Source organism: Equus quagga, chromosome 6 (assembly GCF_021613505.1).
Source record: "Equus quagga isolate Etosha38 chromosome 6, UCLA_HA_Equagga_1.0, whole genome shotgun sequence".
NCBI classification, from domain to species: Eukaryota; Metazoa; Chordata; class Mammalia; order Perissodactyla; family Equidae; genus Equus; species Equus quagga.
Genome location: NC_060272.1, coordinates 32,575,160 through 32,592,980, shown reverse-complemented (window position 1 = coordinate 32,592,980; position 17,821 = coordinate 32,575,160). Strand labels below are relative to the sequence as shown.

At 37.4% G+C, this 17,821-nt stretch overlaps 1 protein-coding gene across 10 annotated transcripts in view; it reads right to left on the bottom strand.

The window, feature by feature from the left end:
* Positions 1-4,236: 4,236 nt before the first annotated feature.
* Positions 4,237-17,821, bottom strand: part of MYCBP2 (MYC binding protein 2) — a 255,562-nt gene continuing 241,977 nt past the window's right edge. For all 10 annotated transcript variants that reach the window (XM_046664365.1, XM_046664367.1, XM_046664368.1 and 7 more), the window contains 7 exons: positions 17,033-17,136; positions 15,863-16,051; positions 14,938-15,045; positions 13,498-13,707; positions 10,863-10,970; positions 10,064-10,229; positions 4,237-5,069 (listed from right to left, as the gene is read on the bottom strand). In XM_046664365.1, the coding sequence (XP_046520321.1) occupies positions 4,954-5,069; positions 10,064-10,229; positions 10,863-10,970; positions 13,498-13,707; positions 14,938-15,045; positions 15,863-16,051; positions 17,033-17,136 (1,001 nt within the window). In that variant the 3' untranslated portion in view covers positions 4,237-4,953. The remainder of the gene's footprint in view (positions 5,070-10,063; positions 10,230-10,862; positions 10,971-13,497; positions 13,708-14,937; positions 15,046-15,862; positions 16,052-17,032; positions 17,137-17,821) is intronic.

Genomic DNA, 17,821 nt, shown 5'->3' with positions numbered 1-17,821 from the left:
GACATTGTTAAGTTTTTATTGAATATGTTTCTTGTCTTGCTTTGTTAGCCAAGATACTTAGTGCAAAGCTGATGGCCTATTCGCTAGCAACTATGTAAGACTGTATGGTTACTTCCTGGACACTCATCTCTAATCTTTGTTTTATTTTCTTTCATAATTTTTCTTCATTGTAACTCCCTCCAGTATTTGTCTTTTAGTATTTGTCTATGTATTTTTTCTAAGCTACCTTATGTCATTGGTGAAATGAAGCAACCATAAGTCATTTAAATGTCTTATCCTCCTGTGTTGTTCGGTCAGGTCCTCTAGGAATCAGATGCCAAAATAAGGTTAGAAGTGCAAGAAATCTTTTGGGGGTAGTGCCGATGAGAGATCAAGGCGTGAGGGAGCAGGAGTAGGCAGGGAGAGCCTTCAACTGCCATGTGGGTTTGGTGTCTATGAGAGGACAGGGAGAAGGAAGATTGGGTAGGAAAGCCTTTGACTGCAGTGCAGCTCTGAGGAAGTCTCTGCTGGCGTGAGTCTGGTGCAGATTGTCCAGGAAGGAGTGCTTCCTTGGGCGGAAATGGCCAGGCTCTAGCACCCCTGCCATGCTCTGTCATTGACTGGGGCTCCCTGGGAAGAGCGTGGCTTTCGATCAAATGCTGTGGTGGATCCCACAGGTGCTGCAGCTGGAGGCTGTCGGCTAATTGCCTTCCTAGAAGTAGGGTCTCCCCTGAAGGGAGATCTGAGCCGTGCGCTCCAGATCTATACTGCACACTCTTTGAGGCAAATGCTTGTCTTGTTCCCTTTGCAAACTTGCCCATATTACAAGTGTCCCAGTTACGACTTTATAAATTCTTTTCTTAGCACCAGTTGGTAACGTAATAGTAATAGCATGATGTGTTAGAAAGAGTTTGGGTTTGAGAGACAGAAAGATCTGGATTCACATCTCAGGTATTTTTTCAGTCAAATCTATATTAGATTTGCTGGAATCTAATGCAAATTATTTAACTTCTCTAAGCCTTTAAAAGTCATCTGCTAAAATAAGATTAATAATGTTTTACCCTATACAGTTGCTGAGAGGATTAAATAAAATGCCTACCTTTTAGTGTCTGTTACTGAGGAATTGAATAAATGTTCTCTCCTTTGCTTTTCACTTTTGAATAATATTTCACTGTGGGATAATGTGCTTTTGTAAATATTTTCTCATTTGATTTAGATTAGGTATTATTTCTAACAAATTGTGACTAATAAAGGGTGAGGGTTGACTCAAGGTCACAGGACCGAAACAGGCAGGGTCAGGACTTAAAGTCTTCTGGCTTCAATTTCAGCACTCTTTATGTACTATTGTCAGTTTTCAGGAAAATGAGTTGCCATGTTCCATTCTACAGCCACCGTCAGAAACACATGTGACTGTGTACAGGTGGAATTCAGTGACGAAATAGGCAGGGAGAGATGTTGGGGCTGAAAAATCTGGAAAGGAAGGAGCATCAGTAACCACTGTGAATGAAAAGTGAATGAAGAGAGTACTGCATATATTTTTCAAATAGATGGAATATGGCGTTTTCAGACCTAAACAATCTGGCCAGAAAACTGCTGAAGAAAAGTGGCTTTTCCTAGGCCTGAAAATATAACAGGAAAAGAAAGTTTCTTTCCAGGTTCTCCAGCACCTGCTGTCATGGTTCTGCTGTTTCCTGCCTGGTACATTACATACAGCATTTGGAGATGGTCTGTGCACAGTATACTTGAGACGAACGTGTGCCAAAGCCATCTCCCTTCTGTGCTTTGTCACAACTTATTCCTATAATGTTTAAATGTTCTGGTTATAGACACTTAGGATATGATTAAAAATAGCTTCGTCATAAATGAAGCTAAGTTGAAGTCATTGTGAGAATCCATTACAGGGCTTTGCTGCGTTTATCCCTTTTGTTACTAGAATATTAACTTGAGATGGCTCCTGCTAGTCAAACCATCTCGATAGTTTCCCTTTCTTTTCCATTCCAAGCTACGCACTGGAGTTGATCGATTTGCCAGCAATGTTAACAGACACAAAATGGTATTCTTTACAGTTCTCATTAAGTGTGATGTCTCCTATCTGTGTGGCATTCTCAAGGTTAGTTTCTTTGCTGTGGCCTATGAATTTAAGTCAGCTTTATTTACAATGGCCTCATCGCATTCTCCCCTCCAGTTTCCCTGGCTTATACCTAGGAAGAGCTTCTGTCTCTGTACTTACTTCGTGTTTTCTGGAAACATTTAAAGCCAATCCTGAGCCTGTCCCCTCGGTTGTCCCCCATAGGCCTGGGCATGGGATGAGATTACTGTGACAGGCGAGGGCTGGCAAAGGAGAGGCAGGGCTTCCTAAGCAGGTCCTGAGAGGTGGAAGCTGGGTGGAGGGGTTGTCTGAGGAGCAGGGTCGTCCTTCCTGATGCCTGTCGCCCAACATCCTCATGGCAGAATGATTGTTTTGAAGAAACAGGCTGTGTTGCCTACATAATAGAAGGTTCTGGAATCTCTTTTGAACAAACTTTTCTGCTTAAGGTATCAGGGTTTCTTCATGAAATGTTAATCCAAGGTATTCTAGAGGTTGAAACTGAACTAGTCCTGCCTGCAACCCTTTCAGCTTGGCTTGGGACCCAATGACAACAAATTACTCCTCCTGCTTTCAAACACATTGGGCAATTAAAAATTGCTTGCAACTCTGAGGCACCATCAGGTGCTGCAAAGGAAGTTTGCATAATCTGCTCTTGAGAGATTTTAAAAGAAAGTGGTATTATTACTTTTTCAGGGATGCTTCAGATGTCTCTTATTTAGATGAAGGGAAAACTTCTGTACTGTTTCAAAGTCCTTCCTTGCTCAGGAAGCCCCGGTGCTTATACAGTGGATCCACAAACTGCATCATGAAGAGATCAGTCCTTGTGATTTTCAGGTTTTTTTTTTTTTTTTTTAATGCAGTAAGGTCTCCACTACTGGGAAGTTAGACTACTTACACTGTTCTCACATTCTAGAATTTTCTACTTACATACATTTTTCCTCATGCCTTTTTCACATCTCTGCCCTTTGAAATGTGACTTATTCTTCAAGATGCAGCTCAGTCTCTTAGTTACCCCCCCCACAACAACAATTGTAACAAAAACAAAAACAAAAACACCAATAACCACGATCTTTCCCAAATCCTGAAGCATTTGGCTTGGACATTTTTTTTTTTTTTTTAAAGATTTTATTTTTTCCTTTTTCTCCCCAAAGCCCCCCGGTACATAGTTGTATATTCTTCGTTGTGGGTCCTTCTAGTTGTGGCATGTGGGACGCTGCCTCAGCGTGGTTTGAGGAGCAGTGCCATGTCCGCGCCCAGGATTCGAACCAACGAAACACTGGGCCGCCTGCAGCGGAGCGCGTGAATTTAACCACTCGGCCACGGGGCCAGCCCCTTGGCTTGGACATTTTTATGAAATTCGATGATTCTAAATAGTTATCTGTGCTCAGATTTGATCTTTACTTTATATTTCAAGTTCCTTCAAGGCAAAGATTATTTTAAATTTCTCACAAATGCAATAAATGTCATTAAGATCATGGATAGTAACAAATTATATATTTTCAAAAATGGGAATTTAGAATAAAACTGATCAAAACTTTTGTCAGTCTCGTGAAATAAATATAATCTGATTTACGATGAGTCATAAATCAACAATTTGTCAATTTCATGAGTTAACTGAAAAAAGAGCTACTGAAATACACTGTAGTCTATAGTAGATAAAGAAAACACTAGTGAATTTGTTAATTGTTTTATAAAAGTTCAAAAAGGAGTTGGTTAATAAGATGGAGGTTGGTCAATATCCTAAAAGTTTTCTTCTGTCTTTGGCATATGTCTGTTTATGGATAAAAATAAATATATATATATTTCTACCCAGTGTAATTACTATTCCAACATTTACTTCCTCTTTTTTTTTCCCTTCCCAAAACCCCAGTGCATGGTTGTAAGTCCTTCTAGTTCTTCTGTGTGAGCTGCCATAGCATGGCAAACGGCAGATGGGTGGTTGTGAGGCTGGGAAACGAACCCAGGCCACCGAAGCAGTGAGGACGCTGAACTTTAACCACTGGGCTCATCACGGCTGGCTCTACTTCATTACTCTTATTTTCCCTAACAGTTTTGAAAGTTATCACTGTGCTGTGGTAGTGAATTTCTTTCCAAGGAAAATTGGATGGAGTTTTTTAGACTTTAAAAGTATTTAAATTTTGTTTTTCAAGCAACACCATACACAATTGTTAGACTTTATCACTGTATAAAAATGTACAGTGGTTTATTGACATGTACATTCCAATATGTTTACAGCTGCAAGATAATGAGGCACACTCAGTATTGCACTTCATTAAAATTTCAGGCTCAAACTTAACCTAGAAGTTTAAATGAAACTGCATTTGTAATTTAGTAATTCTTATACAGGACAAACATTGATATCTTTATATACAGTGTGATACTTATTACATTTATATGCCGTCCTAACACAATTTTTTTTTTTTAAATAACAGTCTAGGAAATAAACCAGAATATTCCTTTTTTTATCCCCACCCGTGATGCAATTGTACAGGATTACAAAAAGGTAGTATACAATAAACAATGATTATTTTTCTTTTTTGCTTGAAAGCCAGCATCATTCTTAGTCCATAGGTATGGCAATTCTTTTATATGAATTATCTATAAATGTCCAATGCTTCACAGGCCAATGACGGTAATGGCCACATGCAAACACCTCACAAGTTTGATGTCTTGGTTCAAAAGAAGATAAACCGAAATAATGGGGAAACTTTCCATAGCAAGAATTATGTACATGGTATTTGGCATCCTTCTTGCACTGTGAATGGTTCATTTTTATGGATGTAAAAATGGTCCCGTCCTTATCCTGAGCAGAGTTTAAACTTCATCACATCCGCTTGGGGGATGAAGGCAACTTTTCTCTCCGTAGACAAAGGAATCTGAGTGTTCTAAAAAGTGTGAGCATTTCTGCACACTCCACAACCCAGTGCAAACTCTTCCCCGGTGGGTGGATGAACAACATGGAGTGGACATTCAGTTCCTTCCAACTGTTTGCCTTTGGGACCTGTATAAATTTTGAAGGAGGCAAAAGAATGTAATTGAAAAAAAAATACACACATAAAAACCTAATGTAAATATACATCACCGAAAAGTTCTTCAAAGAAATAACATGACTATGGTTATGCAAATATAAAATCAAAACATTATCTTTTCTTCTAACCACAAAAGTAAAAACGTTCACCGTAAAAAATTCAACATTCCAGATATATACAACAGAAGAAGGGACAGGGTCCCTCACCCACAACACCCTGCCCAGAGATAACTACGATGAGCTACAGATCTTTTTCTATTAATAAATGAATTAGATACATCATCTGAAAACAAAGAGCAATGAACAAAAATCTCTCAGTTTAGCCTAGCAGAAAATTATTCTGGATGAGAACATATGGAGACTTTATATAGAATGTTATCCTCCAGGTAAAATCAAATTTAAGTGTAAATAGGCCATGTTACCCTTCTACCTTCTGTGAAGAAAAAGCACAATTGGTAAAATGGGAAGAATGATTACAGTCATGTGTTTCAGTCAACAATGGCCCACATATACGATGGTGGTCCCCTAAGATTAGTACCATAGAGCCTAGGTGTGTAGGCTATACCACCTAGGTTTGTGTAAGTGCACTCTATGATGTCCATACAACATCGCCTAACGATTCATTTCTCAGAACGTATCCCCACCAGTAAACAATGCCTGACTGTATTAGTGTTATTTTAAAAAGTATTTGAAGGGAGATTAGTAGAAAAATGAAAATTAATCAGCTTAAAAATGTGAATGGTAAAATAATATAAAATGTAATAATCTGGAAGAAACACTTTGGGGAAGATAAAAATTTGTGGATATTAATCAAAATAAACTAGGCTTAAAAATGTATGAAAAACTATACTTTTCTATTTTTTTAAAAGACTTGCTATGCTAATGTGCTTTGTGTCATGTGTTTCATATTATTTAAAAAGGATTTTTAACTCCTCTATAAGCGAAGAGCTTTACTGTGTAGGGAATACAGGCTGGGCTCATACTTGAATGCAGAGTCCTTATTAACAGCAGAGGGAGGAATACAACTATGCCTTCATTTCCTACAGCTAGTTTCCAAAATAATTAATGTAAATTTTGATTTTGTTTGAGAGAAAACTATCATGACATCGGATGAAATGAGCTTATCCAGATCAATGGGGAATGAGATCTCATTTAAATTACCTCTTCCAGATTTAAAAACTTCTGTGACGTTAAAAAAGCAAAACACGAGGGATAAAAGGTTAGTATTTAAGAAGCTCTTAGCCTGGCATATATAAATACTCAATAAATGTTAAGCTGTTATTACGATTCCTGAACAAGAACACACTATGGCCTGATCTAGAGGAATAAAAAGTTTCGTATAGGAGTAAAACCAAGGCGTGAAGGGAAATATCAAACCGAAGACAGCTGATCTCAGAGGGAGAAGTCAACCGCTGGTTCCAGTTAACAGACACAAGGATGGCAGTTAGTGCTGCCTCAGATAAATGCAGGCATGTGACCCCAGGATGGGTCAAGGTGGGAGCACACCAGAGGTTTGTTAGGAAGGTGATTATTCCTGTTATAAAGTATATCAGTATCTCATCCTCAAATCATACTACACACTGATACTCTGCCTGCCCCCCAGTGGGTGGGGGAGAGTGGTCAGGATGGGGACACTCAATGGTGGAACTAGCTGAGGCACGCAACACCATCAATGGTGGCTCCTGCAAACTGCAGCCCTTGCGCTTCTTCAGGGAAAAAATAAATGGTCATTTATTCAGCAAATATTTACTGAGTGCCTAACAAATGAATGGTGTTATGTTAGATGCTTGGGATTTAAAGATGGATGTATATGGCCCCTATCTTCAAGGAGTTCATAATCTAACGTTATGCTAAAAAATAAAAAACACCTGCAGACATTTGAGTGCTTATTATTGAGGCACTGTTCTAGTGTGTGAACCCACTTAATCTTCTCTCAGTCCTAGAGGCAGGAAATAGCCCCATCTTGCAGATAAGGAAACTGAGGCAAAGTTACCTTAATTTTTCTGATTCTTAAATTCCTCATCTTTAAAATAGGCACAACAATATCTAACTCACAGGGTGCTGTGAAGATTAAATATCCTGGCTCAAGAAGGTGGTCAAGAAATATTTTAGAAAGGAATGGATAGAGGGATTATCTACTTCAATTTCTTAATCTGGACTCTTGTCCTCATCCATCTATTAAAAATTAGAATTAATGGGTTGACAACGGTTAGAGAATGATCCTTCCGTCCTTGTAAGTAGGCTGCATGGCCATCTTCCCTGCTGATTTCACTGTGGGGTCTCCTTTAATTCTCTTCCAATTCTCTAAATGATCAGATGAGTTGGAGGAATGTGTGAGGCTGGGAGAGCACACCTCAATCTTGATCTGAGGCCAGTTATTTAACCTCTCTAAGGCCTTAATTTTCCATTTGTGAACGTGGGGATAATACTATCTACCTTGTAGGTTAGAAAAATTAGGTGAGGAAAATATATGTAAAAATACCCAGGATCAGGGGCGGGCCCCGTGGCCGAGTGGTTAAGTTCGCGCGCTCCGCTGCAGGCGGCCCAGTGTTTCGTTGGTTCGAATCCTGGGCGCGGACATGGCACTGCTCATCAGACCACGCTGAGGCAGCGTCCCACATGCCACAACTAGAAGGACCCACAACGAAGAATATACAACTATGTACCAGGGGGGCTTTGGGGAGAAAAAGGAAAAAATAAAATCTTTAAAAAAAAAAAAATACCCAGGATCAATGTCAGTTCCTTCTTCTGCCTCTCCCTAACTCCTTTCCCGCCTCATTCCTGTAATTCACAACTGTTTAAAGGACAAAGTCCTTTTTGTTGGCTGACCGGGACGATCATGTGAATGTATGAGGAGAAGCGTTGACGGTCCTCTTTCAGTGACTACCCCGCTAACTTCCTTAAAGTTTTCAGTGTTTTTTTGTTTGCTTTGTTTTTTAACATAGAAGAAACTTGCTTTCAATAAGTAAAATTTGGATTTTCCTTGACTACACTGCTTGCCTCTACACTTTCTCAACTAGAAGCTGGTTATCTCCCAAGCTCCTCCACGTCATAAGGCCAGGAAGCAAGACTGACTTTCCTGGTTGCCATTAATTTCCAGACCACTAACCTCCAACTTTCACTCAATAATCCCTCTTCCCCTGAAGCTAAAACACTGGCCCCTTTTCACTCCCTTTTTTGCTGACCTCCAGCTCCCCACTCTCCTCCTGCTAATCATGGCTCACATCTCCAATCTGGCTATTATCTTAAACCTTCTGGCCTCACAGTATTCTGATCTTGCTTCTTTCAAAGTCCACCACTTCTATTTTTTTTAAAAAAAAAGTTTTCAGAGGAGGAACAATACAACAATATCTATTAGACATGAGCAAAGAGCAAAAAGTAGCCATACTTAAAAAATCTGATTTATCTTATCTTTGGTTTTGAATTGATAGTATATTTCACATGGTTTAAAAATTACAATGTTAAAAAATTTTACACAATAAGAAGTCACCCTCCCCTATCTCTACCCCATCTTCCCTTTTTCCCCAATAGTTAATCAATTTTATTAATTTCTTACATATCTTTCCAGTTTTTTAATGCAAATATAAACAAATGAGTATATATACTGATTTCTCCCTTTCTTACAAAAGGTGACATACAAGGTATACTATATATGCCTTGTTCTGTAATTTGATTTTTCATTTAACACTATCCCTATAGATCTTTCCCTATCAGTACGTACAAACTCCATCCTCAGTCATCTTCATTTTCTTAATGGTGCATAGTATTTAGTGTTTAACCAACCTCCTACTGGATACTTGCATTGTTTACAAATTTTATTATTATAAGCATGATGCAATCAATAACCTGGTGTATTTGCCCTTTTTATTTCCCTCACATATGTAGGTATATCCCCAGAAGTGGGATTGTGGAACACTAGATGTATTTGAATTTTGAGAGACACGTTAGGGTTTGACCATTTGCACTCTGACAAGCCATGGATGAGAGTGTGTGTTTCCCAGCTTTACAACACTGCATATTGCGGCATGTGTACTTGTATACGTATTTTCACTAATTTCAGATATAGCTCATATAAACTTCTCTTTGATGGCCCCATTTGCCTCTCCTTCTACTTCTTTCACTTCTGTTAAGCCTAGTATTCCACCTCACTGTCATCCCCAGCTTCCTGACCTTTTCCAATTTTTTGAGTATCTTTTTGGCTTCATATTCATTTTTTCTCAGCCGGACCTCCACAATCATTTCTCCTATATTCTCAGTGGCTTCTTTAATTCTCTTGGCTTTATAATTCTCACACACTGCCAATTCCCAGCCATTCTAGATCACACCACTTGTACATTTTATGGCACTAGTTCTAGGCTTCTTAAATAATAAAAAAAAAAAAACTCACGAAATCCCTTTAAATGGTTCTGTTATCAATTTACAATTTCAAACTTCACATGCCCTTTAGTGCTGAACAGCAACCCTTTTAATAATCTTAGCTGACTGCCTTCTCATTCTGCAAGCAGTCTGCTCCATTATAGGTCCTCATCCCTCACTCATGATGATGATCTTACTTTCTACTTCACTCACAAAGTCAAAAGTCAGAAGCTTACAAGGGCCAAGGGATTCCCTCTGATTCTTTAGATAGGTTTTTTTTTAGGAAGATGAGCTAACATCTGCTGCCAATCCTCCTCTTTTTGCTGAGGAAGACTGGCCCTGAGCTAACATCCGTGCCCATCTTCCTCTACTTTATATGTGGGATGCCTACCACAGCATGGCCTGCCAAGAGGTGTCATGTCCGCACACCGGTGAACCCCGGGCTGCCCAAGCGGAATGTGGGAACTTAACCGCTGCGCCACCAGGCCAGACCTCTTTAGATAGTTTGAACTGGGTTTCTGCCACTTGAAACAAAGTGTTCTCATGTGACCATTAAATAAAACTAGATACCATATACATCATAATCATATTTAAAAATATTAAAAGCATACCTGCAGGACAGTGTGGTAGTTCTTCCTTAGGAATGCTAGTCATTCTTTGAAAATCATCATGACAAGCATTACAAAAATGTGTTGTTCCAAAACAGAAAAAGACAGCCACTGAACAGCAGTAGCGACATTTATATTCCAAAAAGTCTGTGCCATGTTTTGGACACATCTATAGCAAAAGAAAATAGATAGACACAAGATTATAGTGAGTCTTTTTTAATTATACTTAAGATGGTCATATATATAGCTCAGTGATTCATACTTTTGAGAGTATACATACCTCTTAAAACTGACTGAAAAACTGACGATACATCCATTAAAAAAATTAATGAATAAATACGTGGCTTTGCATAACATGTCCTGACAAATCCCCAAGTTCTAACCCCAGCTCCATCATAACCAATCTTATTTAATAAGCTAGCCACTTAATTTCCTTGTGAATGTTTTCTGTCCGCCAAATTGAAAATTAATATTTCACTTGTCTCATAGATGTACTATAAAGATTTCAGTGAAGAGGGGAAAACATAAAAGTGTGACTGCAGGTTTAAGAAAGTGAAATAAGTAAATTTACTACTTATTTTCATGAGAGACAAAATTATAAAATACAAATACCATCCGAAAGAAATAATATACATGAAACAATTTGGAAAAGTATATACTGCCGTACAAACACCAGAAAACACTGGGGAAAAAGTCTGCTATACCATTCCCACCATATTGGTTATGTTATTATTAACAAAAAAATAGAAGTTTAACATTTAAGGTTTTTAAACTGTCCTTTCTAATAAAGTGTTCTGCCCACCTGAGCTCTGGACACATCAGAACAGGCACCACAAATGAGCTCTCTGGGATCATAATCATCTCCTTGTCCAGCCTCGGCATCACAGCGAGCTTCGCCACCAAAATATGCCTGTGGAGAAAACATATTTATATTATAGCAGGAAAAAGGAAAACTCTGCCATGGGAGATCCAGTATGGATGGAGTGGAAGTAAGATCAAGAGGCCTTAGGAAGTATTACTGTCTATTAGACACTCCCTGGCAATGCCAAGTGGATGCCCACTTTGCTGCCTGTAGGGCAGATCAGAGTAAGAAAGAAAGCTACTTCAATTCTGGGATGGATTCATTACAGTAGGAAGTTCAAACATTGTACTGTCAAAGCAAAATAACAAAAAAAACTGTATAAGATTTCAAATAAATATCAATAATAGGATATTAAGTAGTAAAGAGAAACTATGCTTTTTCAGGGCAAAGTTTAGTTTTTCTCATTTTGAAATATTAAATAACATATTCCCTTCTACTGCTTTAAAAAGTATGCTTAGAAATTTCCAAATTTTAATACTACAGAAAAAAATATGCCTAAAATAAATATTAGTACAGAATTATAATCCTGAGGCTAATGAGAAAGAAAAAATCAGTTTTGATCATACAAAAATCTTCAAAAAGGAAAGGAAAGTTTGGCAATTCTGTTCAGAATACTGCTCATACTTAGAAAGCTACATTAATTGCAGGAACTCAACAGCATCCAATGTAGATACTTGAATAAACGAAATTATCATGATAGATGATTTATCTCTATTTGCTCTGGGCACAAAATAAATGAGGCCAGTTGTAGCTGGGGCAATCTGCATAGCCAAAAAGCTATGTCCATAATTGGGGATAAACCAGATGAGTCAAGATAAATCTATTATCTATACTAGAAAAACAGGTCAAAAGATAGGCTCCATTGATACAGACATTATAAATGGTTGTCCACCAGCTAAATCCAGCCTCAGAAATATTTCATTTATCCTGGGGCCTATTCTAGCTGTTTCAATTTTCTCGATTCTCTGCCTGGCTTTCTGGACATTTGACTGTCATCCCTGTGATGACAACAATATTCATTTATGATGTTTAGTATACTAAACACAATAAATAATATTTTATTATTTGTAACAATACAAGTTTCACAAATGCACACTATTGGTCTTTCCTTGGGTGTATGCATATTTGTCTGCATTTCTGGCTATCATCTATCTCTTTAGCCTTCCATTCATTATCTGTTTTTTTTTTGGTTACCTTGGGAGACTATGCACCTTTCATTTATTGATTCCTTCAATCATTTATTCATTCTCTAATTAACTTAGTGTTTAATGACAGAGAAATGAAAAAAGTCTTTGTCCTCATGGATCTTATCAAGTGGGGCAGACAGACAAGTGAACCAGTAATCATAATGCAGAATAATGAGTGCTAGGATGGATGTGTGCAAGATATCAAAATTGTGTGGTGGTGGTGGAGAGGCATAGGCACCTCAGAGAGGAGGTGAGACCTGAGCTGGATCTGAAAGTATGATTGGATAGATTTGACTATGCATATGAGCACGTGTGTGCAGGCAGGTGGCAGGTGAGAGTGAAATGCAGAGCAGCTGGTAGAGAAGAGCATTCTGTGAAGAGAAATAGCCTACATGATGGCAAGGAGGTGTCAGTGAGTGAGCAAACATGGCCAAGTTTGGGGAATTGCAAGTTGTTCAGTATTTTGCAGCATGGGGCACAAATGGTAGCATATCAGAAGATGAGACTGGAGAGGTGGACAGGGCTACAGAAGAATAACATAATCACATTGAGATCTATATTAATCTACTAGTAGCAGCGTAAGTATAAAGGATGGAATAGAGAGGGAAGGGGCTCCACACAGGAGCTCAGTAACAAGGCTACTATAATTAACAGAGAAAATGATTAGGGCTGCCAAAGATGTAAGAGAAAGAAAAAAATTGAGAGATTTGAAGACAGAATTGACAGGTCTTAGTAAATAAAGACTGGAGATTGAGAGAGTCATAGTTGATGACGGTAATACTGGACACGTGGACTTTGAAGTATCTGTAGGAAATACAAACGTCTGGTAGGCAGTTAGCTATCTGTATGTAAATCTCAAAAATTCTGGAAGGTCAGAACAGTATAGGTGGTAGGCGAAGGCATGGATGTACAGAGGTCACCAAAGATGAGGTATTATGAGGCAAGAATGGAGTGCTGGGGAAACAGATATGTCAGGGGTAGGCGAATGAAAAGGAACTCTTTGAGGGAGTTCAAGACAAATCACCAGAAAGGAAGGAGGTTCTCCTGGGAACCAAGGAAGTGAGAATTTTAAGGAGGGAATAGTCAAAAGAATCAAGTATGAGAAATTTATTCAAGAACCAACTGGATTCGGCAAACAGGAGGTTATTACTGATGAGAAATGGCTTGTGTACAGAAATACTTCATGTTTTAGAAATAGTTTATATGGGTTAAAAAGAATCTTAAAACAAATTAAGTAAATAAATTCAACTTGAATCACAGTACCAAGCTTTCTCATTTTTAACTTCAGACATGCATAAGAATAATTGCCTATCACTATATAATTCAACTCCTTAATCACATCCGTAATCTCTAGTTCTTAAAAGTTCTTAGTATAATTTATAGCATACCTTTCTGCATTTGTAGCAGACATAATATGCATATCTATTCATGGCATAGCCAGCGGGGTCATTATAAAATCTCACACCAGGAGTTGTGATAGCTTCACTCTTATGAAGACCTTCATATTCCAATCTCATTAAGGCTTTTCTTCTGACATCCTCATAGAGTTCTTTTATTGGATCAAGCAGGTCTTTTAATACTATATGATTTATTTTGTTCTGAAATTAAAAAAATGATCACTCTTTAATGGAATCATTTATTAATTAATTCAACAAACATTTAGTGTGCACCTAAGTGCTAAGCACTGTGCTAGGAGATAACCAAACATTTTCTAAAACAAAAATGCCATTTAAAAATAATCTTGTGAAGTTCTTACAAGCCCATATTTTTCCAAGACAGGAAAAATGGGGGCAAGTGGGGCAAGAGCATGAAAATTCCATTTTATTAGCTTCATATTCCTGAGTATGAAATATATCTCCTGTTGCCTTAGCCATTCTGGGGATAGAAGATTACCTTGCTACCACAAATAAGACACACTCCCTCTGTGCATGCATGTGTGTGTATTTTGGTTCCTTAGGGGCAGGGTAGAACGCCAGGTGATGGAAATGTGCAGGTAATATTTTCTATACCACTTTCATGTATCATTCTCTAAACGTGACCTTTCTTTGCGGTACTATCTGAGAAGGGAGAGCAAAATACTACAATCTTTTAAATTATTTCTCAGTCTAACTAAGCAATGACTGTGTTAAGTCTTTTCATTTTATACCCTGTGTACCAGTCTGTAAATCTGAGGATAAGAAAATAGGGAGAACTGAACAAAACAAAAGGGGATGAAGAATTAATAGACAACACAGTGTCAATCACATTCTTAAACAAAGGTTTTTTTGTTAATCAGTATTAGCTTGGCAAAACAACTTGCTATTTTGCATACCATCTTTGTAAAGATGTGTCAAAATGTCAAAAATTTTCTCCGTATTTTACCTAAGCTCTAAAAGATTCTGTCCTAATGGCACTGAAAGTTCAGATTTCACTCTTTAATTGCAGGTATCAGTACCTACAAGCATCAGAAACTCATTTTTCTTTTTGGTAGTCACTCATTGCCATGTCACATGATCCGAACTCTTAGGGGGTCTGAAAATAATGATGCATGCATGCATGCCCTTTAATGCATGTCTAAATGTTTACATGAATTTCCTGACACAATATGTTTAAATTAACCAACCTTTAATTGACAATTACTGTTTTGAAACACATTATAATAGATACAGGGATCTTATAATATTCTCAGGTACCACCTGGATGAGGAGAGCAGAACCTGATGGAAGCTGGTGGTAAAGAGTAAACTGCAAAGGACACTGAGAGATGCTGAAAACACATTTATCTTGAAAGATAAAAGATGAAGATAAAGATGAAAATAAAAAGTAGGTCACTTCTGGTTCTTTTCATACCTTGCAAATGGGACAAGATATAAATCCAAATGTTATCCTTGGACCAAGCCATCTGTTTTCTAAAACTCGTTGACAGCACTGTAAGTGGAATACGTGACTACAGTCCAGCTTAAATAAAGAAAAGAGAAGGAGATAAGTAAATGTAATCATGATAAACACTTGAGTAACTGGCAGATTACTCAATGTAAGGTGCTACTTAAAGCAGCTAAGAGAAAAATCAAGAAACTTAGTACAATGAAATTTCAGCACTTCTCTACTATTCATGGAATGTTATAACTAGCTCTTCAGTGTCTCCCAGTTTTTGACCATTCATATATTAAGGCCATCTTATAGAGAGAAAGCTGGGTTAGGGAGAAATGTAAAATCATTCAATCTCGTATCTCACAGAACGAAGAGCAAGCTACTGAATAAAGATTTAAGATTTATTTTTGAGAATGTTCATTATCTTGGAATCACAAGAACTGAAAATATAAATAAACAACCAGTAAAAGTTATAAAAAAAGTATTTAGCAAATAGTAACTTCCATAATATTATTAATATTATAGATGTAAGTGTATACATTATGTATAGAGGTATGTATCAGATCAATTACATAATGCTATAAACTACCATTCTGGATTTTGGAAATCAAGGAGAGAGTAGCTATTGAATAATCTAATTATTTTTTCCTCACTTATGAACATTATATACCTTCTATTGATTATATAGGCTCATACAAATCACACATTAAAGCTAAGCACACAAAATGAGTGCTTAATGAGCATAATGAGACAGAATTTGCTCTTTACTAAACTAGTAGGTATTAATGGGACATTTTCTCTCAATTATACAAAAAACATTCAATCAATTCTTTATTTGACAAGTATATTTACATTTCCCATTTTAAAATCTAGACACATTTAATACTTTAAAAGCTGAGACAACCTGAATGGCTGGTGCTGCCGAGAGTGCTTCAGTGAAACATATCATGCACATGTCATCAGCATCTTGCTTCAGCGATGTGGCATTTTTATCACAGCCATGTAGACAGGGCAGACAATGCTCTTCATTTTTAACACCTCCACAGGGATGGCCACAAGGGTGTGTCTTACTACAGGCTATCTTAGCATATTCCTGTTAAAGATGAATTACAATGGCACACAACGTATCAAAATGGCACACATCTTGGTAATTATATCCATTATATTAATTTATATTTTCCCACAGGAAATACATGTTAAGGCTAAATTACAACAAAGGAAAGCTATTTTTCTTCTTTATTTGAATATAATTTAGGATTATTCACAGAGTTCATTTTTCTTTTAATGTGATTTAAAAAAATTTTACTCCACATAAAGGGAATGCTGATAAAAAGTGAATTACAATTTTCATCTGTTATCAGGCATAGCCATGAAGCAAAAAAATTCCTGTTACAATCTCCCAATCACCACCCATCCCCTCCCCAAAATGGGAACTGGAAAAAAAAATACAGCTATCTTTTGCTATCTGGGCACAATCCAAATTCTTGTTGATTAAATTAGTAATCAAAAATATTTGGATAGCATGGAAACGTGTATAGATGTTCAGGCCTAAAGAACTTCCAGATTCTGGAATTTTATTTTAGAGAAATAAGCGAATAAAACACGTAAGAGGCAAAGAAAATGTAGTCCAAAGATTTTTAACTGCTTCTAGGCACAAAAGCAAATGTTAAATATATATGGTGATGGTAGTTGGGAAACACAAAAAAGTCTGGTTTGGGCTTGAGAGCCTTATCTGATCCATTCTCTAGCTCTGATAAAGCATTTAACTCTTTGTTTTTTCCTGATTAGCTCTGACATCAGTGCCAATCTTCCTCTATTTTATAGGTGGGTGCTGCCACAGCATGGCTGATGAGTGATGTAGGTCTGTGCCCAGGATCTGAACCCGCAAACCTGGGCTACCAAAGTGGAGCACACAGAACTTAACCACTATGCCACGGGGCTCGCCCCAGCATTTAACTCTTGATATATTTAGAAAATTGAGTGATGCTGAGCTGGAACTCTTATTAATATGAAGTGAAGGTGTCATGAGGGAATGCGTGCTATTCCTTACTGGGTGGTCTGCCTGTATACTCACCTGGCAATCTGCATCAGAACAAACACTGCCAACAGCAGATAACTCTGTTCCACTCCTGGAACCACAGAAGCGACATGCTTCTGAGCTACTGGTTGTGGGTTTGCCTAGGTTCAAGCAGAACAAGAGGAATCCTCCTTAAGGATATATTTTCTACACATTTTAATATAACTAATTAAAAAACAATAACAAGAAGCCACGCCACGTTTGTATCAGTTGGGAAATCAGCCTGGCAGTTCTACAGCTGAAGGGTTGCAGCGGCCCTAATTACACAGTAAATAATTACACAAAAAAAGGGATAAGAAACTAAAGATCTATCCAAAGCCAAATAAATTAACTGATTTATTTATACTTTTTTAGTAAAAAGAAATAGACTAGACTTCTAGTAAATATAGCAGCTTGAGCAGATATGGCAAGCCCCTCACTATAAAGCACAATACCATACAAAATATAACAACAAAAATTAAATAAAAATACACAGAAGAAAGGGAAACATTTAAGTAACTTTCTATAATAACAATATTACAAGACATAGGAGAAAACTTATCATCAGAGAACATGAAACTTCAAAGACAGAAGAATTAACACCCAAGGAACTAGAGATAGAGCAATTTGAAAAGGACTTTAAATATGTGTGAAATAGTTAAAGAAGGAACAGAATCCATAAAACCAGAATAGAACAGGAAAAAGAACAGAAGGATTTGGAAAATACAGATCAAGTTCTTTTTTAAACATAGATACAAAAACTCTAACCATAACAGTAATACACTAAATTGAGCAATATTTATAGAA